Raw genomic sequence first — 26,095 nt, forward strand, 5'->3', positions numbered from 1 at the left:
AGGTACCCTGGGTATGTTGCTAAAATGGGATATCCATTAACTTTTCTTGCAATATTTATGTGTATAATTGTATAACATAACATACACCAGGTGTGCTCTGTGTACAGGCACCAAAAACAGATAGTGAAAGAAAGCAAACAAACATCTGAAATGGAACAGAAGACAAGAGAAAGTGTACTGACCATGTTGGGTTCATTTGAATTTTTCAAATTTTGCTTGAACCTCCTTAGCATTTGAAATACACCAGATGCCCCCACCCCCACCCCCAGAACGTGGTTGTGGCTCCAGCTCGGTGTCCACAACGCTTTTTCTTTCAGAAGTTTACCCATCTCCGGGCCGGTACAAAATTGGTAGAAAATACTAGTAATCATACATAAAAAAAAGACCCCTCAGTCACCAATTCTTTAGATTTAATCTATATTTTGTTCCTTGCTAACGAGAAAGTCATTCTATGAATTTATGTAAGCTACTATAACCAAAGATACTACACCCTACGATGTACTATCTTTGCTATAACTATGTAGTATTATAATTCTTGTTCCTTAGCACGAAACTGACGAGTCCATGTAGATCTAGGTCGGGGGAATAACAGGATCGAGAGAACCGTCGACATCGATCGATAACGCAAGAATGTGATCTGTCCTCCCCGGTTTTTTTGTATGCAGAAAGTCTTTTTATCATATCCAAAGCAAATAAATTTCATGCAGGCTTAAAGATAAAGCCTAAAAAGTGCTTTTTAGCTTTTGGAAAGCCGAACTGGTGAACATGGTTTCCCCGTCTCTCTCGCGCAGTAGACTTTCCCCGACCTGTTTCTTCATGACGTCATGGAATTTTCCACTCGACGCCGGCTAGCCCGACCTACTCAGCGGAATGCCCGAATGCAGTCGAGTTTGGGTGGTGTTTTGCAATGGTACGCAAAAAGTATGCAATATACATTAATAAAATTTGAAGACAATAAAGGAAAAAGGTTGTCAACCAAGGTTGTGAAAAAGAAATCCAAAATTCCACCAAATCTGGTGTAGCCGAGTGCTCAAACTTCGGACATGAACAGCACCATAACCAAGTAACCTACGAGTTTTCTTTTTCGCATGTGACTAGTTGGACCTCTTTTCTCATTGGCTGCCAAGTTTCGCTTTCATCCATTGAGAAACAAGCCCGTACGAGTGAATGAAAATATGGCACCGTGAGAAAACGGGTCAGGTAAAACAAGCCCGCAGCGCCTATACGGGAGTCCCCGATTTCTGTCACACTCATCGGCGCTGCGTGGGCCTTGCTACAACAAAGTTATAAATGATGTTATTTTATTTTGCATGTTTATATTTATAAACAACTTGATAGAAAAGATCTCTTCAAGATGAAATGTGATCTTCTGTGTTAAGTTTTCATACTTTTGTTCCTGAACTAGTCACAGTGGCATTTTCTTGTGGACCAAAATATTTGATTAAAATTATATTTACTTAGATATATTTACAAAGGCAGTTTGACTTGATAAAATCATGAATGTGGGTGGTTTTTTAGTGCTGTGGTGTGGTTTGCTCCTTCTTTCATATCAAACATCTATCTTCCTTATCTCTCCTCCTCCTTTTTTGCATTTGTTGCTCTCTTCTAACACCTCTAATCTTTGGCACTAATATGATCTTATTGTGTTGCAAGTGCCTTAAGACTTTTACTAAAACTAAAGTAGAATCATGAATGAAGGCCCGTTGAATTTGGTCGTCAAGGTTCATTATCATCATAATCCTGCATCTTATGTGGTAGACCCAAGTACCATCATGTCTTAATCACACACCTCATTTCTATGTTGTTGTCCAGATTATTTAGTGTTTTATATTTGCCGTCCATGTGAGAAAAATACATCTATTAAATCAGGTATTTTAGGAGCTCCAGCCTTTTCTTTCATTGAAGTAACTGCATTGTACCCATTGAATTTATATATATATTGTTCTGTCTTTGCAGGGGGCACACTGCTGTGTTGTGAGGGCTGTCCTGCAGCGTTCCATGCTGAGTGTGTCAAAGTGGAGAAAACGCCGGAGGAAGCTTGGTACTGCATAGACTGTGCTGCAGGGAGGAAACCTCTGTATGGGAATATTGTCTGGATTAAAGTCGGAAACTACAGGTTTGCTTGTGATCCCATTCATCATGTACTTTATGAAGTATTTCTTTTTTTTTTTTTTAACTTATTTAATTTTTTTCTCCTCTTAATCACTTTGTGATTTATTATGGCTCTCGGGCGCGGTTTGTCCACAGAGCATGGTCGTGCAGTGCCGCCCAAAAATTGTTAATGTTCCATTACGTAAAACACCCACAATAATAAAATAAAAGAAGCCAGAAACAAACACCAGCCAAATTGATCAAAACAAGGTCCTCACTGGCGCCATAACTGTCATTTCTGTCTATAACGCCGTAAAACATCTACTATGCCATGCCAAAGTCCATGAGCTTTAGCTAAACATAATTAGATATTCAACAGCATAACCTGATTTATAAATCGCTCTTGGGGATAACCCAAGCGATGACGACACTCATAGCGAGTTTGGCGGTACATTAATATTAATAAGACGGCCCATCTCAAATGTGCTCCTGCCGAATAGTGCCAAATCATAGCCAGCAGTAGGCAGTCTAAAAATAAACACGATAGACCGTACGCTATTCTTTGCCAATATTATGTGAGCCCCGGAGCTCAAGTGAATTATGATTGGTTCATTGTCTGTCTTGCCACTATTTTAAGTGACTCTGTGACCGTTAACCTGAGGGAGGTTAACGTGACTGTTCTACGAGTTGTGCCTTTGAATGATTTTGTAGTGGAGTGGTGAAAGTTATTACTTGAGTGTTCAGTTTCAATACAGGATGAACGAAATTGATGCTTAGCTTACAAACAAATTTAGTACTAGAAATCAAAGCGGCAATTATAAGAATGAAAATATAAACACGAGGTCCTCCCTCACCAACCCAAAGATCCTAAAATTATACACCGTCTCTTTTACTACTATGCCCGTGACTATCTTCAGCATGCGATAGCTTAATTGTGCATGTCCACTTTTTAGCCCCACGAGCCGCCCCAGCTCTACAGTTTCTTTGAATTGTATCAAAATCTGTGGGTGATTTTTGACCTGCTCCTACACACCCCCACCCCCCATGTTGTTACTGTTATCGTAATTTGCTCCTGGCAAGGTCTGGTTGTTGTTGTGCAGACTGATGGTTAACAACAATTTAAAGACAAAGTTTGACAATATGCTTTACTTATAGACTTCACCTAACAGCTTTTGAAAATTCCCTATTAGTTTGTCAAATTAAGATTAGTTCTTAGGCAATTTCTACAAACTATAGGATGCTTTTTATGATTAGATCATTATGACTTTTGTTTTGGAATGCAATTTTTAATGAGAATTAAAAAACCCAGTGGGTGGTTGGCGGGTGCTCTGGTGTGGTTTGCTTCTTCTTTCCTATCAAACATCTATCATCCTTATCTCCCCTTCTTTTTTATGTTCGTTACTCTCTTGTAACACCTCTAATCTTCTGGCGCTCAATGACCTTATGCAGTTGCGAGCGCCGTAAAACCTCTACTAAAACTAAACTAAAACTAAAAAACCCACCTTGTTTCCTGTTTGAAATAGGTGGTGGCCTGGTGAAATTTGCCACCCAAGAAACGTTCCTCGTAACATTCAGGAGAGACCTCATCAAGTTGGGGAGTTTCCAGTGCGCTTTTTTGGATCACATGATTACTACTGGATTCATCGGGGAAGGTAAGATCATTCATTGCCTCTCAGTTCACCTGGGAAAGTGAGTGCTTGGATACATTTTATACAACACATGCTGGTAAATTGTTCAAATTGTTTACCATTCCAGACATTTTGTTGCTTGTGTGAATGTTGACTCTTTCTTCATGAAGGGTCAGTATCCTAATTGTGGCCTCAGCAGGCAATATTCCTGTTTTCACCCAGCAGGCTTTGCATTTATAGGTTTACAAAGTTGGAAAGTGGTTGTCATGGCTCATTGCTTTATGTGTGGTCTTGGAAGTTCAAATATTCCCCAGCAGCAAAGCTCCACTGCGTAAGAATTCCTTTGTATAGGTAGGATGCATGCTGGAGAGGTGTAGGTGTACAAATTTATATGGATACTTTTCTTAAAACCAATTTTTTTTTATGTAGCATAATTTCTTAAAGTATTATTACAAAGGTCAAGATTGACCACTCAGGAGCAGTGTCAGTGAAGAACCAGCAAACGGGTAATGACATACTCAGCTCCGTTCTTGGCTTCAGCGTATCTACTCAGTATGACTGCTGCTGTCCATGTGGGTTTGTCAGGATCTAGGCTCTACCACGTCAAGGGATCAAATTTAAGTCCTTCAGAAACTTTTTTTAGGTGTCTTTGTACCGCTTTCCTTGTCAGCCAACTTTATGCTTCCCTGAGGACAGCCCAGAATTGAATACTGCCTTGGGATTCTGAAATCAGGCATTCTCAGTCTGCCCAGCGAAGTTGAGTCCTTGTGAGCTTAGAAAGCAGACTCTTGGCATTTGCCCTTTTGAGAACTTTAGTGTTTGTTACTTTGGCGTGAATTTTTCATACGAAGTCTCCACAGAATGACGACGATGGATGATTATTATGCTTGCTAGTTCAGGACTCTAATGTGACTTCGTTCAAATCTATTTCGTGATGCCACAGTAAGATATATGTTAATATTGAACAGTTTGCATTGTTGTTACGATGTTACTTTCATATTGCCATCTTTTAGTTGTTTAAAAGTTACCAATGCTTTGTCCTCCCAAGGGTCTTTAACTTCCAAGAAGGAGACAAAGGAAGCAAGGAGAGCTCGTCCCGGGGACTGTTTAAGGTTTACATGAGAGGTGTGAAGGAAGCCACAGAGGCTTTCAAGCTGTGGACTGCTGCCAAGGCCAAGAAGGTGGAGCAGGAGCAAGAGCGCAGTGATAAAAAACCTGGCCCATACAAGATTGTCAAGGTTGGTTTTGGTAGTCTCTGCCAGGTGCAATTGTTGACCTGACTTTTATTTTTACTTTTTCCATCCCTTTTTTTCTCTGTTGTGTAATGTGAAATTGGCAGCTGTAGTAAGAGATTACTGATCAAAATAGAGCAATTCTGTTTGTCGACTAACCAGGGTTGCAGTTATGTGTTTAGGTAGGGTATTCAGACAGAAACATAATCTGAATGAAGGAAAAGGTTTTATGGAACAATGAGGACACCCCCCCCACACACACACACACATTATTTATGCTACTACTGCAGACCTGCCACTCATCCCGATTTAATCGGGATATCGCAATTTTGTGCCCCAAATCTCAAGCTTCCCGATTTTCCCGATTTCGATCGCCAGTATCCTGATTTTTCGTGGTTGCGTCCGATTCTTAGAAAAAAATATAAAAAGTTCTGCAATCAATCTCTTTTGCTTGGAAACACCGATTGGACTTTTTATCTGCAGGAACTTGGAACGCTGTTTTCTAAAGCATCCATGCAGAATCAAGGTCTAGTAGATGACTAACGCACGTTATTTAAACTAAAATCGACCTAGTTTCAAACGCTCATTCGCATCACATGACATGACTTCGTACGTGTGGTGAGTAGCACGTGTGTCGGGGACCGTCGGTTGTCGGGGTCAACAAAGTTCATTCACACCGGTCGCGTTGGTTGAGGTGTTTTTCGGGACTTAACCAGTGTGGACGGCCGGGGGTGGGGGTATTGTTTTGACACTTGGGCTTAAAATGCGTGCCGTGATACAGGTATTAATTAAGGGGAAAGGAATAAGAAAAAAAATGAACAACCTTGGCGCGATCTTTTTTTTGATGTGATGGAAGTCAAATGTTGTTAAAACGCGGGCGTTTTGCGTGGATGATTAGAGTTACGTGTCAGCTATTTTCAAGACTACGAGTGTTTCAGCATTACTGCGACCTTCGCTCCCCCAGTCTATCCAACTTCGACTCGAGTACATATATGCTGTCAAAAGTTTTGCCTTGCATACTTGCCTCTTAAAAGGGAACCAGGACCCCCCCCCCCCCCCCACGCCTTCCCCAGTGCCCTTTATGACTGATTTTCCGTTGATCCCGATTCTTTTCACCGGATCCCGATTTTTTAACTCAGAAATCCTGATTTTTAGATTTCATAGAGTGGCAGGTCTGCTACTGTCTCAAAACCAGTGCCCCTTTTTTCCTTCTCTTTTGTGGTTTTGTAGTATTATTTTGTAAGAAACCTGCCTGGGTTTGAATTTTGCAGTGCTTTCAGCATGTAAACCAAAATCTGTCCTCTTCGGCAGAACTTGTGAAATATCTAACTCTATTTTCTTAAAGTGTATGTAAATGGGTGTGTCTTTTCATTTTTAAATTTTTTTTGTGGGAAAATAAAATTGTTTTAAAAACGTCATTTATAATGATACCCATGACAAACAAAATGACTTAGTTTCAATCAAATTTTAATTTTCTAAAGAATGCCATGTATGTTTAGCAACAATTCTTACAGAATCTAGAGTGTTTTGACGGATAGTTGGAACAAGTACTTAATTGCATGATCATGCCACTTATTTATGGCACATCATTATAACTATGTCTCTTTTGTCTCTTTCAGAGCAATGTTCCTATTGGAAATGTCCAGATCTACAAGGCAGAACTGTCGGAAATCCCAAGATGTGAGTGCAAACCCGACCAGGAAGATGCCTGCTCCTCTGACTGCCTCAACAGGATGATGATGTATGAATGTCATCCTTCTGTATGCCCCGCAGGGGACAAATGCTGTAACCAACGCTTTCAGAAACGCCAGTATCCTGATTGCGAACCGTTCAAATGTGAGGGAAGGGGTTGGGGTCTTCGTAGCTCCACTGATCTCAAGAAGGCAAGTAGTGTGTTTTATTTGTTCTGTGCCAGTTTCTTGTCTTGCCAACAAGGAGAACTGCTTTTGAAACTCCTGGAAACTCATTATGGTAGTGGTGCATAGAAAAAAAGATGTAAAGAGTTATGTAACGTTTTATTTCAAGTTTGAGCATTTTTATATATGAGGTTTGCTGACAAAATGAGTTACTTCTCGGATTTTAGCCTTATGGAAAGTGATACATCAACTTCACTGGTGGAGTTTGTACAATTTTTAAGTGTGGAATAATAAAAGACATGGTAGACTTGAAGAAAATGACATCAATTGAAAATCTAAAAATCTTACCCCAATGCCCAGTGTTGATTTTTGGCTGATAGCTCCATTCTTGGATTGCGAGAACATTTTGTCGACATGCCTCACGTAGAAAGTGTGTGCCTCTTGATTTGCTTCCTGAAGAGTGGGGTTATTTGCTCTTATATGTTCAAGATTTTATAGTCTTTTGGGTAGCAAGTTTAGATGCTGTCCTGAGTCTTGTTGTGCTCTTGATTTTTAGGGTGTTGTGATCACAATACTACATCTGGCGTGTTACTGTATGTCTTGGTTTTGTTAATTTGAGTTCTTGTCTAAGTGTGTTGACTTGTGACATGTTTTGAAACTGGAATTTATAACGACAGTTTGCATTGTACAATGCCTGTGTATGTGCTCATCTTGAAACTCGTAAAACGCCACTCTGTGCTTCCTGTTGTTTATCTTATTGGAGAAATTTACCTTTTCAATGTATTTCTTACCTTTATATTCTTTTGTTGTTTCATGTGACAGGGTCAATTTGTCTGCGAGTATGTTGGGGATTTGATAGACGAAGAGGAGTGCAAGAAAAGAATTGAACATGCCCATGAGGATAACATTACTAACTTCTACATGCTTACCATGGACAAAAACAGGTATGTTTAATATCTTATGCCTACAAATCGTCTTTGTTTTGAACTTCATAATGGAATATGAGCAGGATTTACAGACTTAATGAATAATGATATATTTGCAAGTTCTTTTTAAAAATCTAATAAGGTGGGAGTCTTGTTTACTTAGCTCTTTTATTTAAAAGGAAGGTCCCATTTCATACATAGCTTTATTGTTCTGGTTGAAGGGTGCTGTCTAATATGTTGCAAAACACATATCGACTACGTACCATGTCATTGATTAATATTTCCAAAGCTCAGTGTTTTGATTACTGTAGATGAACTTGAAATATTTACTCAGTTACAGGGTAATGTTAATATTGTTAGTAAATATTTTTTGCTTGGTTTCAGGTCAACAGTAAATCTTTCAGCTTTTATAAATTTTTATACTTGTAGTTTCAGTTCGCCTCAGTCAAACTTGGCATGGAAGTGCAAAGCAAGTTGTTTGCATGTTGACATAAGTTGAACAAGTGTACATTAGAGTTGGATAGCGAGCGCGAGAACGGAACTGAATTGCCACTCTTCCGCGGATCGCCCTCCGATTCCCGATTCACTCTCCAGTCGCTGTCACCACCTTGTGGCTTGTTTATAACCTACTGCTGGGTTGCGAGTCGAGTCACGAGTGCAAGAACGGAACGGAACACTTAGTATCGCTCCCCTTATTTTACAAAAGATGGTATAGTTCAACCCCCCTATTAACTCACTTCAGACGGTTCACACAACAGTTGCGTGACCCCCGCCGCAACGCTCGCGACGGCTCCCACAAGCCCTGCGTGACCAACTTTGGAAATTTTTTTTCGCTCTACAAATCATGCACGGATCGCGGGACCCGCCTCGTACCCTTGTTTGGCCAAGCCTGAGCTACTTAGACTTCGTTTCGTATCTCTGGGACCCGTAGTTTTTAAGTTATTGAAGGTGAAGGACAGTGACCCCAACTGGGGTTGAACTGACCGGAACTCTGGCTTTGTTTTTTTCTATACAGCTGATAGTATTCCGACAGTCGCGTCGTAGTAACGGTCGAAGAAGTCGCATGAACAAGAATCACATAATTTCGCCGTTTTCGATACTTCTGTACGTTTTACTAGTTCTAGTGTCTCAGAATATGATGTGTCTGATAGTTAGGATCCTGGATATATACCCGAACATGGCCCGAGTCATAGTTTTAGGGCTAGATCTAGCACTAGTACTGGTGTTGTTCGCGCAATGAAATCACAACATCGTGCCGTACATCTGTCTCATGTAATTCAGTGCATGGGTCTGAATCAACGCACAGACCAGCTTTTATACTTTCACCAAACACTCACACATGCATACAAATCAAAATCCAACACTTTGAACTTTTATTTTTGTTGTTGTGAATTTCATTCTACCTGTCATGTCTCTGGAAATTTTTTGGAAAATCAAATTCATGCCAATTTAAAAAAAAATCATATAAAGTATTAGACTTAGACAACTTTAGTTTTTTGTGTTAGATTAAGCTTGAATGTTACCTTACTGTGTCAAAAAATAATTACAATAGGATAATTCTGAGAGTTGTGATGATTTATTGAAATACTCCGAAAAACGCCAGTCTTCAACGCTTGTGACTGGTGAAAGGGCCCAGTAGTAAGTGAGTTAAAACAAAATGAACGGGTTCCAACCAATACACAGAAGGAATTTTATGGAGCCATTGTTTTAGTTTTGCGAATCATGGGGGGGGGGGGGGGGTGAATTTATTTCGGTCGCTAATTGAGGTCAGTATAGCAGCGCAATGAAGGGCGGGGGGCGGAGAGGATGGCGGGACAACAAGAGTGGGACTCGCAAAGTGGCGTTGATATGACACGTTCCGCTTCTCGCATACAACGAGCCCGAGACTTAATGTTCCATGAGCGCTCGTGTGCTCGCGATTTATTGAAGCCGACTGAATCGTGAATCGCCACTCAGATTTGGCGAGCAGGATCCAACTTTAGTCTACATTGGCAATGTGCTACTATAATTGCTGGTTATTTGTTTAGGGTAACTTGACAAATCTTCCTGATTTGTTTTTACCTGACTCATGCCATAAGTATTTCTCTTTTTTTAAATTGTGAAATTTTCAGGCATATTTACATTTTCACTCTTCTGATGTATGATGGTGGCCCGCTGTATAAAGAATGCTATGGTCAGTTTGATTTTTGCCTTAGTCTGAATTCCGTTTTAGTTACTACCATGTGTAGGTTCCAGTGAAAAAAATGTTTTTTTTCCCCTTCAGGATCATAGATGCTGGACCCAAAGGGAACTTCTCTCGCTTCATGAACCACAGTTGCTGCCCAAATCTAGAGACGCAAAAGTGGATGGTGAATGGGGACATTCGAGTTGGCCTATTTACCCTCCGTGAGATACCGAAGGGTAAGCGTTTGTTTCATGGTGTACTCTCAGTACAAAGACTGGTTCTGAAAGTCACTAAGAGTTGTTTTTATGTAGATTGAAACAAACTTTGATGTTAGAATAGTATGTAGTGGAGAAATACCCATACCTGCCAACCCTACAGAAAAAATGGGTATACTACCGACTTTTTGGTCAAACTGCCGATCCACCGATTTTGAGAGATAAGCCACAGACAAACGCCCCACATGTCTTCTTTATTGCTGTAAAATTTCAGCTCTTTGTGTGCAGTAGGCCTACACTTTACGTACCAATTTAAAATTACCACCTATCCGTTGATAAAACACTAGAGCTAGAAACTAGATCACGACCCAACACGTGAGTTACCGGCATGCAAGAGGCGCGGGATCACAAGGCGGCATGTGATTGACTGCCTAAAACCAGAGGGTTTTACAGTAATACAATGTTAAAACTGCTAAAACTAAACAGGTTACCTATGACGTCTAAACGGGTTTTCCTGATACTGCTTTGCTAAGGTGTAGAGGGGTGATCGGCCACAGTTCAAGCAATGTCGCGCAATTCAACATATTTTCATGCAAATTTGATATTAGTCTTAAAGATCCAAAGATATAAACTTCGAAAAAATGATAGCAGAACTAGATTCTGCACTAAAAATCACCTGAAGTTGCCAAGTTTCATTCATGTACTTCAACTCATTACGGACGTATGAACAGTTTTTCCTCAAAATACATCAAGAAACGCCCCACTTTTTGGCAATATTTTCCTATATGAAAGTCCCCCAAAATTTTGAAACAAAAAATCCCAATAATTTTTAAATTTATGAATGGATTTTAAAAATTTAAAAACCATAGTTCTTAGAATTTACTCTTCTTTCATTTAAGGTGGATAAAAATTTAATTTTTCTTTGTCATTGCTAATTTTTGTTTTTTGTTCTTTGTCATTTTCTACATTTGTTTGAAGTTGCAAACACACTCATGTATATATGGGTCCAAATATTGATAAGGGGCCCCCAATTAAGTATGCGGCAAGTGGTAATATAGCCTACTACAGATTTTTTAGGTCAACTACAGAATTTTGGACGAAAATTTGTGTTGTCTACAGATTTTGGCCCAGGCAATGTTGGCAGGTATGAATACCCTATGCCTGATTCTTGATTGTTCTTTAAAATAATATCATACCAGTGGTCTATGTTGTAGAAATCACATTTGTGTATTATTTTCAGGAGAGGAGCTGACGTTCAACTACAACCTGGAATGTCTGGGCAATGAGAAGAAAGCTTGTGCTTGCGGAGCGGAGAACTGTAGTGGCTTCCTTGGAGTTCGACCCAAGGTAAAGTAAAGTAGTCGCTAATTTCCCTCTGTTCTTTAATGCTTGCTTTCTTTTGATGCTTGTGGAATAAGAATTTAGAACTGTTCTCTTTTACATGGACCATTATATTTTCAGTGCGTTTCAATCAGATTGCATGACTTAACACATTACACTCTAGAGTCTGGACGGGAAGTCTATTCCTCAAATCCTAAGCAAGGGGAAGGAACCCACCTCTCGTGAATACAAACATTTAGAAACGCACATTAAAAAAATACTAAACAAATTCCAAAAATCTTTAAAAAAAATAACAATTGGAAAGAGAAATGAATATAATATAGTTTTTAAAAAACTACATACACTCATTTTTGGAAATGTTCTAACTTTAGCGCAGTCTTGCTACAACGTTTTTATCAATATTTTATTAATCTGATTTGTCATTTGCATGTTTTTGCTCTAATTCATCGTTATTTCCTTTTCAAAATGACTTGCTCTTCAACAAGTCGAGACACTTTCCAAGTGTCGGAAATGCGATCACACTTCGATCGGCTCTAAAACTGAAACTACTGGCCAGAAAAATTTCGATTTGGTATCAAACGGAAGAAGAAACATATTGCAATAACTATTTAAAAAACGAAATCTCGGCCCCTGAGTCTCGTTAAACCGAGGCTTCGTTTCTAAAGATGCCTGGTTGGAGCAGTCGATTCCGGGCGAGTTAGGGTGGAGCACGTAAGGAAATTCTCAGGCGACCCCTGGCGAGTTACGGTGTAATGTGTTAATTACATTATACCATTGTCTGCTAGTGGTGACTTAATGACTTATTTTCTACTAAAACTTGGGGGTTTTGGCTCTTTGAAGCACTGTTGCAATGCTTGACTGTATACATTTCTAAAGCACATTTGATGATGTTGAATTTTTCGTCATCACGATGGCTCTAGTCATTTGATGAAGTATACTTTCTGAAAATGTGCATACATTACATTTCTTGTCTGATGTTTGCTTGGCGTTTGATAATACTGAACGAGTTTTCTTATTTAAAAACAGGGTTCCCTCGGCCTCCTTGAATTAAAGGAGTCCTTGAAAACTGCTTGAATTTGCATTCAAGGAAAAATCTCCTTGAAAACTCCTTGAATTTGCCTCCAAGGAAAAAATCTCCTGGAAAACTCCTTGAATTTTGCCGGATCGGACAGGAACACGTGTACAGGGTGACTGCCAGGCCCCCGGGGCCCCCTGGAATTACCCAGGAATTTGAAAAAAATCGCCGAGATCCGGAATGCAACGGGAATTTGAAGAAATCTAAATTGCCGCGTGAAAGACCCGCGGAAATACATAAAAGGTCTCGAATATTTGAAAACCAAATCCGATAACGTCCTTGAGTTCATTTTTGCCGGTCGCGATTGTGATATAATATTTATTCGGCCTTTCCCGGCCTGAGAGTACGTTACACGCGCACATGCGGTATTGGTGGCAACAAGTGGAAGTATGTGCGATACCGGAGCTCGATCGGAAAAATAAAGATCTACTTGCGCTTCGTTAGGCCTACCACCCAGAAATTTGCCGGTAGGACCTATAGTAGTCTGATAACGCCACATTTGTAACATGCAGGCTCTGCATTACAAACGCTGTGTCGCCATGAAAATAAATCGTTTGTCCTGTGCTGTCACTTGTGTGAAAAAAACAAAAGAAAAAGAAAGTTATACAAGCTTCTTGTCGGGCTTGCCATCGTGACCGGTCATTGAACCTGTGCGTTTTCGTCACATCGTGGGTATCGGCGGTGGTTGAGGTCACCAAAGTTCATGCAAAGTTTGAGCGCTGCGAAGTATAGGACTCGGGAATGGGAGGATTATTGATTTTTTAAAAAGTCATGCGGGGGGTGGGGGGGGGGGGGGAAGGCAACGCCGGATGACAACAATACTGAACTTGGAAGTTGGTAGATCTCTTAGATCTCTCTCTGCAAAGGGCGCGTTGGTGCACAGTCCTTGTGTGGAATCGGGATCCATCATACTCAAACCGTCTAAGCCGTGTTCTTTTTACTAAAGGGTTCCTGTTTCATTGCGTAGGTGATAGTAAATTATATGTATTGTATATTTTAGTTTTCTGTTCAAGATTCGCAGATTTTCAGTGTCACTGCATCTTGCCCTCCGACAGTTCTTACACCTCTCGCTCTGAATAAGTCTACTTGAGCCATTCATGTTATTACTCTACTTTGAGCTAGAGTAATACTTTTTGTCTTTCATGTTTATTATATAAACCTTGACACCTCAATTGAGAAGCCGGGTTGGCAGTCACCTTGGGAACAGTTTTTCTAGGAAAATCGAAACTATGAATATGATATGATTCCTTTCGGACAAGTGTTATTTTTTTAAAATAGGCTTTCGTCATGAATTTCTTGACCAAATCTCCTTGAATTTTAAAAATTTCTCCTTGAAACCTTGAAAACTCCTTGAATTTGATGGGAAGTTCATGGCAGGAACCCTGTAAAAAAACATGTCCCCCTTAGATTCTAATTGTTTTGTTTACTAAGACAACTGAGCATTGCTTCTGTGGCATAGTATACAGTATGTTAAGAATGTAATTTACCAGAAGTTTCAAATCTCAGTGGGTTCCAACTTATTTTTCTCATCTCTTTGCTGGAATATCTTATCTCTGTTCAGTGGTCCTGGGGGAGATGTCTTATACTGTGACTAGTACGATATTAAACTTCCAACAACCAAGCAACATGTTTTTGCAACACCCTGACTAATTTTTTTTAGTGTTTGGTGTTGCATTGGTAAAGAATAAGTATGTAGTAAATAGTACCTGAAATACTGACTCTCTTCAGACTGCTGCAGCTGCTGCAAATGAGAAACGTGCCAAAGAGGCAAAGAAAAGAAAACGGAAGAAGAAGTTGGACCCTCGCAAAGAGCACGAAGACGACTGCTTTCGCTGTGGAGAGGGTGGTGAACTGGTGATGTGTGACAAAGGAAATTGTCCAAAAGTTTATCATCTTCAGTGCCTGAAGCTGACAAAGCCCCCTTCAGGTTGGTGCAGCTGAAAATAAATAGTCGAAATTGTCCACGTATTATTGAGGAGAAAAATGGTTGTCTTAGTCAGGTGGATGTCTTAGGCAGTGTCATTATTATACACAAGGAGGGGAGGGGGGGGGGGGGGGGGGGGGGGGGGGGGGGAGTGGGAAGTGGCCGTTTGGACAGGTGGCTGTAAGATAGAGCAGGTTCGACATATTTTTCTGTTCTATTCCCTTTTGCTTACTGTAGCGTAGTATTTATCTGCCAGGTGCCCCCCCCCAAAAAAGGGCTTACCTATTTGTAACTCTTTTAGGTCTTCAAGATCTGATTTCAAACAAAATAAATTTGCTCGTTTAAAAATAAAATTCTCATCTGTAAACTTCTTGTGCATATCTTTTATTGGCATTGCTTAGCTGGATGTTTTCTTAGATTTGTTTTATAACATTCATTGTCGTTTTCAACAAGGTATGTCCCAGTGAAGTGAATGAGAGAGAGAGAGAGAGATTTACATATGAACAAAATCGCAATGTAGAATTAATCTATTTTTAGCACAGGATCGGTACAAGTTTTTGAAAGTGAAGAACATAAAAAAACGTTTTTTCTTTAATAACCCTGGCACATTCTGATATTGTACCTCTGGCATTGTAGTGTAATTTTTCAACAAAAACTGCCACAGGCACATTTTATGATGTTTAATTTTTCGTCATCACAATGGCTTTGTCAAGTGGTGAAACTTTCTATCTGAAAATGTGTCTGTTGTGAATTTCATATTTTGTTGGAGAAGAAAGTGATTGATGTAGTTTAGGAAAATGAAACTTTAAGGTGATTTGTTTGTATGTGGTGCAGTTGCAGCATTAAGAGACAGTTATCTACTCAAACGTGGCTATTTCCCTCTTTTTTTTTTTTTTTTTTGCCTTTGGTTAGAGGGCACCACAGGTGGGTGCTTCTTCTTTTCTATCAAACATCTATCGTCCTTATCTCCCCTTCTTTTTTTAAATGTTTGTTACTCTCTTGTAACACTTCTAGTCTTGTGGCGCTCATATGACCTTATGTAGTTGTGAGCGCCGTAAAACCTCTACTAAAACTAAAACTTTTCCTGGATTATGTTTTTATTGCTTTCTCCCGGTGCTAGATGAGTTATTGTAATTGTAGTTATTTACTTCCTTTCTCTAGCTTAGGGCAACAAATGTTGTAATAAAAAAAACCCACAATTTGTTCTTTGTGTTCCCCTAGGGAAGTGGCTTTGTCCATGGCATCACTGTGATGACTGTGGCAAACTGTCTACCAGCAGATGCTCTGAGTGTCCCAATTCTTACTGTGCTGTCCATACACAAGGCAATATCTTCATGATAGAAGGAACAGCTATTTGCAGTGATCACACAGACCTCTTGGAAGGCGTTACTCAGTCGCTGAATGAGTGCTCCATGAATGGAATTCCCAGTGGTGATAGTGCTGTAGATTCAGAGTCAGACATCAGTGTGAAGGCTGACAACGGCAAGATGTCTTCAAACACATCAGAAACAGGATTGCCTAATGTGTCTGATAATGGCATTATATCTTCTAACTCAGAGCCTCCCCTTGCACAGACAGATTGCCCTAAAATGGATGAAGGAACACCGGTGACAGTCGATGGAGGGGTGACAAGGTCTCAGCCTTCATCGTCTGAACCTGTTTGTCATGAAAATGTTTCTCTTAGTGATATTAACGAATTGGTTGATTCCAAGAAAAACTTGCTGAGTTCAGACTTGTCAGGTCACAAGGCTTTCACCAGTACAGACTCCAGTGTAAGTCCTGACCATGTGAAGAGTGTTTCTCGTGGGAGAGGTCGACTGTCAAAATCAAAGCGTGCTCAAGTCCTCATTCAAGAAAACAATAAAGACAGAGGAAAGCAGGGAGCCAAAAATACTGTTGGCAGTGGTGCATTCGATGAGAGTGACAATGACAGCATCTCAGACTTGGTCATTGATATTCCGACTGCTTGATGGATATCATTATATGCATAGTGCTGTTTGTTTCAGTGTTGAAGAAACTTAATTCATCACTGTATGAGGTTGCCTTTCAATCCCAAATTTATGTATGTGTAAAGAAATCATGGAACAGATAATTATAGTCCCAAAAGATATGTACCGTGTGGGGAATGTGTATGTGAAGTTGTGTGAAGATCAGGATAAATGTGTATTTTTAATTAACTGGTCTTCTTTGTCTTTTTATTTTCTTGATTAGCACTTTTTGTGTGATGAAATGTACAAATTATAATAGGACCAGTCATACCTTTAGACAGTTTTTTGTTTTGTTTTAATGCTTGATTCAGTGATTTACATGAAGTAATTCCCAGAACCATGTGGTACACCATATTTAAAGTATTAAAGGTTTTGATAATTTGATTCGATATCACTGACAATGATCTCGTCTCAAATTGATTTTGTATTTGACATTACTGAGGGTAGAGGCTTTCAACCAGTCCTGGAAGCTTATTGACCAAGGATAAACACTTCTGCTACTAATTTTTTAGGATGTAGAAGAGACTATTCCCACTGCTAAAGATGGCATTACTCTGTTGTTGTTTTTTGTAGTCTTTTATAAAGCAGTTCGGCGAGCTTCCTGAGTTGATCACTAAGCTACTTGTTTCCTGAATAGTTTCAGTGCTGTACCAAATTTTTAAATCTTCTAATTCTAGGGCTTAAGACATTACATGGTAATGAGTTGTTTGTTTTTAAATAACAAAGATGTTTCCATTATCCTGGCTAAAGCTACAGGGCATTGTAATTGGTCACTCATTTTGGTTACAATTATTTTAAAAAGTAGCAGTAGCCACATAGTTTTGAAGCTGTTCTCATTTTGTAGGTTTAATAGAAAGGGAGTGTTTTGTACTTCTTACATAATCTAATCAGCCATCTTAGTACAGTGTGCATTAATGAGTAGCCACTGAAATACTCTGCTTGTACTGTGGTAAGTTGTGTGGAATGATAACTTATAAGCTAAAACGGTGAAAAGCCTTTTGCTGTTTCCATGTTTATTTATTAGACTGATTGGTTATGGTGGAGCCAGAGTGGACGCGCCTCGCTGTATTTTTCAGCGCATATTTTTGATGATCTGTTAACGCGATGCTCCCAAGATGCGTGGTGCGAACGGAGTGGGTTGTTATCATGGTTGCATAAACAGCGACGAGCCCAGCGTCGATATTGGGTGAATAGAATAAATCAAAGGTGAAATGTATAGAGTAGATCTACCTTCACTTAGTGGACGAAATACAAACAGATGAGAAAAGATGCATCAGAATGAAATCATCAACATTTATGAAGTTTTTGTTGCTGTAGTTTTCATCCCTCTTGTCTTTTAGGATTTTTCTTTTTCAACCACATAAATGAATGCTTCTGTGTCCCGTTTTGCTTGACGTAATTAAAATGAGCTTACAAACTACACACACCAGACCTAGATCTAGAAACAATTTGACGACCGAGGCCCGCGTTTTAAAAATTCGTCCTCATCACAAACACTTCGCTTCTGCGACGTCCCCACTCTAGCAGGCCCCACACTCCATCTCTAATTATAATCTGTCGTCATCAAAAAGATGCATCAAGAATGCTTACTCGTCCCTTCAGCAAGGTGTTGGAGCCCACTCTGTCTATACACTTATACAACTCCCTTTGGTTCTTTGCCCTGGGCTGTTTGATCAATTTTGAATTATGTGCTGGATGTGATGGTTTAATGCCTTGTCTTGTTTGTTTTTCTCATATGATGTGCAGTTGATACTTTCACAGTGGATTGTGCCCCCATCCTGATTTATATTGATTGGTTTTAATGTAGAAATTCGCAGAACATGGGATGTGTAAATCAAATTTTTCATGCTTGGTCATCTCATGTTTCAGTTCAACCTTGTTCCAAGGGTCCGGATACACAATGAGAAAACATGTTTGTCTTAAGGGTATTTTTTTGTCATTTAATAGGCCTCATTATTTAACGTTCATGCTTATGTTTAGTTTATTAATATTATTACGAGAAGTTATGACTTGTAATTCTTGTCTTTCTTAAATAAAAAAAGGACCCGTGAACTGATGTCTGTAGTGTAGCAGGTAGGCACTTCGCTGTGGCACGCAGGAGACCTGAGTTCAATTCCCGAGTGAGAAGAATTTTTATAGAGTATCTTGGGCTTCTGCTGGGATGTTGTATCCCTCTCAGCCCTGATTGGCCTTGACAGACAGGGTTGGAAGCCCTCTTTCTAAATGATCTAATTCATGTCGATGGGGGGTGTAAAACACCTACAACAAAGATTAAAAGCACCCTTAAGGACTTGAGTTGACATAGAGTCATTTTGCTTTGAAAAGCTTATAGTTTTAATTTAACATTGGTCAATAAGTTACGGTGTGGATTCTGCATTGATCTTTCTGTGCCATATGTCTATGATGAGACTAAAACATAGGTTCGTGTAAATTTACTTGTTTGCAAAACTTTGGTCAAGGTGAATTCGTTATGGTATATATGGTGGGACAAACATACTTTTAAACTTACAGAATTGATTCTTTAAATCTTATCAGCCTGTATTATTTGGATGGATTTTCCCGAACAGCCAGGATTAAGTCTGTATCTTCTTTCCAAATTTGCATAAGTTTTTGTATCACTGACAATTTTTTATGTAGATTTATCATTTTGTTCACCATGACTAAAAATTGAACATCGGCAACATTGAGGAAGTAAATAGTGGAATTGAATGCAGAAAAAGTAGGTGTATTCTATTGATGGATTTGACTAATTAACAATCTTTATTTGGAAAGTGACTTAAGGGAGTTCTTGTGGTCTAGAGCTATGGTGTCTGCCCCTCTTCCAATAGATCCCTGGTTCGAAGCCTGATAGCGGTGGAAAATTTTTCTTCTCTAAAATTTTCTCCTTTCTCCTCCTTCCCTGCTCTCTAATCATGTTGTCATTTGCCTCCCTCTCTAATTTCACTGCACCCCCTCTGGGCTCCTGACTATTTCTACTGCTACTCATGTCTCCTTACTGCTATCTTTCAGTCACACCCGTGATCTTAGGAAAGGTAAGATCAACAAACACCTAGCCTTCCCGGATAAGGGCGAAAAAAATCTCGGATGTCCCATGTTCAAGTTGCACTCTTTAAAGATCCCTTGGTGGTCGTAAAATCACTTCTGCTGCCACCCGAGCAAAATTCAAAATTATTCCTACCAAATTGAAAATGCTAAATATGTACCATGCGCCCATATGTGACTGTATGCAGTTGTGAGCGCCGTAAAGCATGGTAGCAAAACAAAAACAAATGGAAGTGACTTGATTCTAGATCCAAAATTATCTGTGATACTAAGCGCTTTCACTTAGAAAAATTGCTTTGAATTCTCACAAAGAAAGGAAGTATAAATAGTATAATCATGTCTTTTTTTAACTTGACCAATATTATAACAAAAATTTTGGGGACTTTAAATGGAAATGTGTATTTGATTAACGGGGAATGAAAATGTTACACTTTTTGTTGCTCTGGCGGAAGGAGTGGTAGACAGAAATGACATGGAGCATGTCGCGTGTCATTCTGGCAGATAGGGGTTCAATATCAAATATTTATTAACTCAATGAACATGATTACTGGTGCCTGGGGCACCTGTGTGTTTTTGTGACATTGAGATAAATCACATTAAAAACAAATTTGCTGTCGTTCATTGTTACAGTAGCATGAATTTATTGTAATGAGAAAACTTCTTTGGTGTCTCTTAGTGCAAAAGGGAATATATTTTTTTCTGATTCTCGCTCGCTTTGAAATTGTAACAAATTTTATTTCTGGAAAAAATCGCTGGCTTGTTCTAGCTGATGCTTGTTAAAATGGCATGATTCTCAGGCACATTGCTGGTGTGAGTGGTGTTGACATTAATGAATAAATCTTCTCTTGTACGTCAAATTGTTAGCCCTTGCTTTGTTTTCTGCTCGTGTAATATTCTGAAGTTGACTTGGAAAGCTGTGTCTTTATTATATAGGTCTTTCAAGTGTTCTTGGTGCTGATAGTGGAGGCAGTAGGTAGTTTTTCCCTCCCCATTTAGCATCATGTCTATCAAACGTGATATATTTTATTGAGGGTGTGTTGATTTGCTGCATGCGGAGGAAGACATTCAAGGTTCCACATACTTATCTTTACCTTGTTTGTTTTGATATGCTGGCATGGTCAGCAGTGTACCCTGAAGTTTTCCAGAGTGGATAGTTATTAGTGCTTTTTTTACACAAAAATGGTTGAAACTCCTCAGATTCTGATTTTAAAAAGAATTTTCTGTTTGGCTGGATGACGCCCCCCGACCCATTCCATCTTTCCAGTGTAGTGTAAAACAATGAGACCTGTCACTACGTCACAAGCATGCCCTTAGAACATTAGTTGGCCCCAAGTCAGGAGTAAGGCAAACATTGTTTAGACAAGGTGTTAAAATATTCCTGTACTTTGCGTTGTGGTTGAAGTAAGGCTAGGGCCCCTGCCACAGAGTCAATAGAAAAAATCAAACCAGGGTCATTGTTCGAGACAAATTAGCTGAGGTGTGTGGCATGTAGGGAAGTGATGCATCATCAGAATCGGAGGCTTGTGATGCATCAGTTTTGTTTTTGCAAATCTGTCAGTAAGGTTTCACCTGCTGTGTGGGTACGTGCAGACCTGCAGTAACAGTTTGAGGGCAGTGTTTCTGTCAGCGCAGTAGTATGCTCTGTTGCTTCTTTCTATTATTAAACTACTACTTTTCTGTGTTATTGGTGTCCTAAACTATTTCTGTTATTGAGTAGATGGGCTGTAACTCAACTGTAATCTACAACACTACAATGTATTAGACTCCGTTACATCCTTTCTGCATGTGTCGACAGAAGCTGTTGAGGAAGTCGTAGACAGGATCCTTAAGAGACTCTCCATCTTGGGTTGGTATTGTAAGTCTGGCCTAATCCCGAAGTGAAATTATGCTTGGCTAATTGCTTGTTGTTAGTTATGGAGAAATGTCACTCGCCACGCTTTTTAATCCCTTTCTTCCACTTTTCAATTCCTTTTTCATACCAGATTGTCTTGCATCTTTTTTTTTCCTTTTTTTTTTGGGGGGGGGGGGGGGGTGTCTTGTACTGGTTTTCCCATCTACCCTGGTTGGTGAATTACTTTTATAGACTCGTACTTGTAGAGTTTTTTTTCCCGAGGGAGATGAGAATTCATTCGAATCCAGTCAGTTTGGTTTTAAATGTTTATTTTTAGTTCCTGCTTTCTTGGGATGTGATGTACACGTTCTGTATAGCTAGAGGCAAGAATGGTTAAATAAAAAAAAAATCTCACAAGTTCTGTGGGGGCTGGAACACAGCTGAATAGCCCTGTGGTTGACTTTGTGCCCAGTTATAGAAATGATTGAAATTAGGATGTGTTCATATCTCTATATATAAATCTAAGGTTCAAGGTAGGCAATCTATGATCACAACATTTTTGGTGTGCTCAGTTTATTGTTAGTTGTGAAAATGAAACAGAGTGGAATATCTGCTTTTAGTTTTAGTTTTCTCTTTTATTTTAGAATGGTATGAGAAAATATAAAACTTATGTTATAACTAATGATTTGTTGGTTAGAGAAGTAACAGAAGGAGCCTGCTTGAAGAAAATTACTTTGCAATTGAGAGACTGCTGTGTGCTAGTTTGTCTCGGTGACTTTTTACTTGAAGTGGCCTTTTATTTTCAGCTGGTAAACTGGTTTGTCTCATTGACACTGAAAGTGTTTGTTTAAAAAAAAATCGGAAACAGTACTTTCAGCTGGCTGAAAATAGCTCTTGTTGCTTGAATGAATGAGGCTTAGATGGCCTATCAAGATTTGAAGTCATTTATGACTTCCTTTATTTATTATAATAAAATTTCAAATTTGAATGTCATTGTGTTGTGTGCATTTCTTATTTAAGACAGACCTATGCAAACTTGTTAGTACATGTAATGGCTAGATTGATATACAGTATAACATGGACAACTTGAATGCATCGGGACTGGCCTTGGTAGTTTGAGGGATATCTTACAAAGATAAAGAAGAAAGAAAAAAGGTACTGCAGGCACAGTTCGACATGCATGATTTCGAGTCTTTTGTGTTTGACCTATCTGTGTTACACTGTGTATGTTGCTTTCCAACCAATGTGGGTCCTGAAGCAATGCAGTGTGTTTGCATGCATTTTGTGTCAACTGTTATTTGCACTCTCCATGAATTACAATGTACATGTCATTGTTATAACTAAATTAAATTCCATTTGAGACTACCATTACTGCCATAGTGATTCATTATTTAAAAAAAAATTTTTTTTGCTCTCTTGGTTTGAAGTCTTTCTCAGCTTTTTACAGTCAGTGACTGTTTTGTTTGTTCCTTATGACTACGTGTAGTAAACTGAATAATCTGTCTCAGGTCTGTGGTTAGCCAGAGGATGCCACTGCTAAATTTTCATGATGTGTTGCCTTTTCCAAGCACCGACTTTTTGACTCTATCCGTACGTCGTGTTTCACTATCGTATACATACGACGTGGCGAATTCTGTGCCACCACTTTCCAAAGAGGAAATTTACTCGTTAATCCGATTTGTACGCTTTGCATAGAAGTCTGTCAAAAATGATTTTTTGAGAAACACTGAACGTTTCAAAGAGATCTTCGTAATAGAAGTATTCTAAAATGTGAAGAATACAACCCCGGGGGTACAAAATGACACCAGGACGTACGGATACGGTTAAAAATAAAAATGTACCTGTAAGTGTAAGTGATTGTATGACCCATCAACATCATTTTGATAATTGGAGAGGTGGGCTTCCACCCTTCCTGTCAGGGCCAGCCAGGGCTGAGAGTGATACAACATCCCTGAGGAAAGACGGAGTTACTCAATAAAAATCCTCTCCCCTTGAGAATCGAACTTGGTTCTTCTGCGTGTGACTTTGAAGCATCTAACTACTACTAGTCTACACCACAGATGACTGTATTGATTCTTTCTTCTGCTGTCTGTAAAGGTTGACTAAGTTATTCTATCTAGAGTGCAAATGGTAATTAAATATATAATATATATATGTTAATGTATTACTATTATTACGGTGTTTCTTTCATGATGTTCTGAAATAATATTAATAGGTAATAAAATAAACTGCACTGATAAAGCACATTCCCAATTGAAAAATTGGCTGTATGAGGTTTATAATTATATTATTTCCTGGTGTGAGTGTTATAGGGGGTGCCCACATATGCGGTCGGGTCGGGTCGGGTCGGGCCCATTGGGTAGTCGGGGCTAGCCAAATTGAGGGCACAAAGCGGCCATCGTGGCACAAACCGATCAACACGATCAGTGACCTACAAAAACAAACGTGTTTGTTTTCTGGCCTGCGAATCGCGCGATCGGGTATTTTGCAGCCAATCACAAGGCTGGGAAGTGAGATTTAAATAGACAAGAAAGGAGAGAGACACTAAAGGACTAAGAAAGCCTCGATTCGACTCATTTTGGAAGGAAATTTGCATCTTAAGTACACTTTTGCATCTTCATTGCACTTTACATTACATGATCAATAAGTTGTATCTCATTATAATAATGTTGTACAATAGCTGATTTGTGCTGAAAAACAGCAAAAAAATGAAATTAAAGCACTTGATCTAGATTATTTCGTTCTCCGGAGAGCTAAAAATAGGCCATGTTAGACCTAGCTAAGGACGTGTCTAGATCTAGATCTACGTTCTCTAATGTTTAGTGCTTCCAATTTTCCGCCAATTTTTAGTTTTCTCCAGACCTTATCTGCCAGTCCACTAGATCTAGGCCTAGATTCTAGATGTACATCTCGATTTATTATGTCGCTTTGCCTTTCCTGAAACCGTGCTGTAAATATGAAGCTTAATCTACCCTTTACTGATGAAAGTTCTGATGGCCGAGTGAACAGTGTGTCTGCGTTTTGAACACAAATATTATTTTGTGAGCGTGGGTTCGAATCCCAGTCCCTCTTTTTTTTTTTTTCTCCTTCTCATCCTCCCAACTTACCAACAATTTTTCCCATACTTATAATATGTTGCTTTTTAGTTTTTTAAAGTGGTAAATAAATCGCCAGTGCTGTCTGTTGTTCTCGTAATCATAACACACTGGGCTAAAAATAGGTTTAGCTGGTCTGATATCGGTGGATGAGGATGCGGATCTTTTTGAGTTGCTTCTACATCATGCAAAACTTCGTACGTTAGCCAGGCCTGGAAATGATCTTATTTTGGTGGACGCGTAGACTAAAGCAAACAGGCAAGCAAGCACTCACGAACACACACACACACGCACGCACACACTCACACAGTCCAAGAGTACAGTTTGCATATTTTATGTATTCATGGGTCAAAGGTCCAGCCAATCGTAGCCCGGGTTTACACCCTCTGTGTAGTCGCATGTAGGTTAAAGGTTTCTCTACTTTAACTTCCAGGTCGTTGAGTACAATCGCGGCGGGGCTGTAGTGTGCACTGAAACCCCGACCAGACCCGACCCGACCCGAACGCATATGTGGGCACCCCCTATTACCTTGCAACACTGTCAGCTTGCGAGGGAAACTATTGAACTAATGTTCAAATACAAGTACATGTACCAGTACTAATGTACTAACCAAATCATTGTCTCTTTGCCTGGAACCCATTCCCACCTTGGTTTAGGGTAGAAAAGATTCTTAATTTTAGCTGAAAAGACCACGAAATCAATCTCACCTTCCCAGAAATCATGGATATTAAAGATCTAGAGTGGGAAAAACCCACTTACCCGATTCAGTGATTGAGACTGAAATGGATACGAGCATAATTTAGACTTTGGTACATGTATTAGACGCAGTCACCTTACATCTAAACAAACAAGTCCTTTTCCCTAACCCTATGTGCAGCACTCCGTTGCAATACATGTACATAGGCAGCGTGTTGAAATCAGGCGCTGGTCAAAACTGAAGAGCTCCCGATTCCACAGCGTCGTGACACATATGGTACATGTACTTTTCGAGTTTGTGATACCAAAAGCATTTCTGGCTTTCCTTGCTCTGAACCCTTGATATGTCATAGGCTGCCATTTGTGCTGTCTTTCTTGTTTCATGTCATGTGTAACTGTTACTCATGTTTTTTTTTCTTCCCTTTTCCTTTTAATTAAATATAAAATAATACATACATGTACTGTCAAACCCTGTTAAAACGCCAACTTCTGGACAAGCATGAAGTTGACGGTATAAAGTTTTAAGGTTATATATATAAAGGTTTTAGTTTTAATAATAGTAATAAATAGTGCCCTCTGTAAAATTATAGCACCTACTGCCTGCTTGGGAAAAACCAATTTTAATTAGAAAACAATTACTACAGCTCCAGAGGAACAAACCATGATCACATTTCCAATAGAAAATTACCGCAGGATAAAAAGTTACTAGTCAAACCCAAGCTGCCTGAAATCTACAAGTTATAGAAAACAAGGATGGGTAGGTGTGTACCTCTGGCTCTCTGGTGGCCAGTTTGTTGGTGGTAATTCAAGTAATTGACAGTACTTGTCAAAGTTTTGCGCCCCCATTGTCACAACTTAGTTCATTTGTGAGGTGAATTTTGTTGACCCTGCCTGTCAATGAGTGCAAGGGCCAATCTGGGCTGAGGGTGCTAAAACTAAAATGTCCCAGTCCCAGGAGAAGGATGGAGATACATGTACTTTACAAAAATTC

General features: G+C 39.4%; 1 protein-coding gene across 2 annotated transcripts in view; it reads left to right on the forward strand.

The window, feature by feature from the left end:
- The window catches only part of LOC101857729 (histone-lysine N-methyltransferase NSD2), a 30,228-nt gene extending 11,736 nt beyond the window's left edge, over positions 1-18,492 (forward strand). For both annotated transcript variants that reach the window (XM_005102355.3, XM_005102356.3), the window contains exons 10-18: positions 1,957-2,116; positions 3,615-3,743; positions 4,768-4,957; positions 6,571-6,834; positions 7,630-7,751; positions 9,997-10,133; positions 11,353-11,459; positions 14,257-14,455; positions 15,674-18,492. In XM_005102355.3, the coding sequence (XP_005102412.1) occupies positions 1,957-2,116; positions 3,615-3,743; positions 4,768-4,957; positions 6,571-6,834; positions 7,630-7,751; positions 9,997-10,133; positions 11,353-11,459; positions 14,257-14,455; positions 15,674-16,422 (2,057 nt within the window). In that variant the 3' untranslated portion in view covers positions 16,423-18,492. The remainder of the gene's footprint in view (positions 1-1,956; positions 2,117-3,614; positions 3,744-4,767; positions 4,958-6,570; positions 6,835-7,629; positions 7,752-9,996; positions 10,134-11,352; positions 11,460-14,256; positions 14,456-15,673) is intronic.
- The last annotated feature ends 7,603 nt before the right edge of the window (positions 18,493-26,095 follow it).

Source organism: Aplysia californica, unplaced genomic scaffold, assembly GCF_000002075.1.
Source record: "Aplysia californica isolate F4 #8 unplaced genomic scaffold, AplCal3.0 scaffold00322, whole genome shotgun sequence".
Classification (NCBI taxonomy): Eukaryota; Metazoa; Mollusca; class Gastropoda; order Aplysiida; family Aplysiidae; genus Aplysia; species Aplysia californica.